This window comes from Octopus bimaculoides, chromosome 8 (genome assembly GCF_001194135.2).
Source record: "Octopus bimaculoides isolate UCB-OBI-ISO-001 chromosome 8, ASM119413v2, whole genome shotgun sequence".
In the NCBI taxonomy this organism is placed as follows: Eukaryota; Metazoa; Mollusca; class Cephalopoda; order Octopoda; family Octopodidae; genus Octopus; species Octopus bimaculoides.
The window spans coordinates 30,511,028-30,512,503 of NC_068988.1; the positions used below are offsets into that span (position 1 = coordinate 30,511,028).

Below are 1,476 nucleotides of genomic sequence, written 5' to 3' on the forward strand. Positions count from 1 at the left end.
TGCTTAAAATGTATTTATTGCAGGAAACAGCAAGGTTTCTTTCTCTCCTGTTTTTACAAAGCTCAACCTACACAAGTGAATGTGTGAACAACAAAACAGGGATTTTGAAAGAAGTTTCTATGAAACTAGTTTTAAACGGCTATGGGAGTCCACCAGACTAAAACAGTAATCAAAGGGGTCTGTAGAGTACAAAAATGGTTGAGAACCACTGGTTCAGATGAAATTAGGGTGTCCTGTGAATGTAACCAGAATATTGGTTTAACTCTCATTCAGAGATTCTAGTGACATAGAATGCCAGGTTAAAATTCAACCAAAACCAGTTCTACTTATGTATATGGATTTTAACATTTCAAGAAAGAAGATTTCTCACCACTTAGAAAATAGACATTTTGTCAATGGAAATGCTGCTTCCCTCTGCCCCAGTCCCTTCTTTCATACTTTAATCCCTTGCCTCATTACATAAAGCTACCCAAACCCCACTGCCCCACAGCCTTGCAAGCTGCCTGGCAACCTCACTGGTGTCGATGGCATGGGAAGGTACTCAGTCCATGTTGTAAAGTGATCGGCATTAGGCAGGGTGTCCTGCTGTAGAAGCCATTCCAAAGTAAGCGCAGGAACATGATGCAATCGTTTAACCCATGGGATTCTGTTGAAACATTTGATCCATGCCAACTAGGAACATGGAGGATGACGACGACGATGATGCCAAAGGCCTGCGGGGAAACACAAAGATAAGAACCCAAATCCTAGAATACAACCTTCGTAATGTTTCTAAAGTAAGATTTTCTTTTTCCATCTCCTTTGGCACAGATCAAAAGGTCTGTCCAAACAATCAGTGGGCATGTCCGAATGCTGAACGCTGTATTCCAATAACGAGTGTGTGCGATGGGAAAAACGATTGTGATGATGGAGCAGATGAGGTTTCTACTTGTTGTAAGTAATATCTTTAAACTTGTAAAGTATAAATGTTTATATGTATGTATATATCATTATATATTTAAGTATACCCCACCCCCACCCACACACTTCCTCTCATCTTTGTTGCTACCTTTCACCTTTCCTGACCCTCACCTACTTCCTCCTTTTTCCCTTTCAACCGATTGACCAACCCTTCACCATACCCATCCCTTACTGCATTTTCCCCTATCCCCTTCTCTATACATCGGCCACTTTCCTTTCGCACTTTCATGAACTCACTCACATCGTTTCTCTTATCTTCCTCTTCCTGCAACTTGAGGGAAACCCTGACACATCTTCATCACCATCTCTTAATCTCTTTTCCAACTGGAGGGTAACCATATCTCTCCCTGACACCTGTTCCTGTCCCTCTATCATATTTTAACCTCTTATCACCTGCCGTAAACCCCACCACAGCCCCTACAGCTGGGTGAGTCTTGCTTGTTACTTCACAATCTCACTGTTGCTGGTGCCACAGGAAAAGCACAGGGTAACCTCTATGAAGTGGTTAGCATTATA

The 1,476-nt window shown here is 42.1% G+C and overlaps 1 protein-coding gene across 1 annotated transcript in view; it reads left to right on the top strand.

The window, feature by feature from the left end:
- LOC106881999 (low-density lipoprotein receptor-related protein 2) overlaps nt 1-1,476 on the top strand; it is an 84,414-nt gene that overhangs the window by 19,282 nt on the left and 63,656 nt on the right. The window contains 1 exon segment of the mRNA XM_052969906.1: nt 811-933. Coding sequence (XP_052825866.1) covers nt 811-933 — 123 coding nt within the window.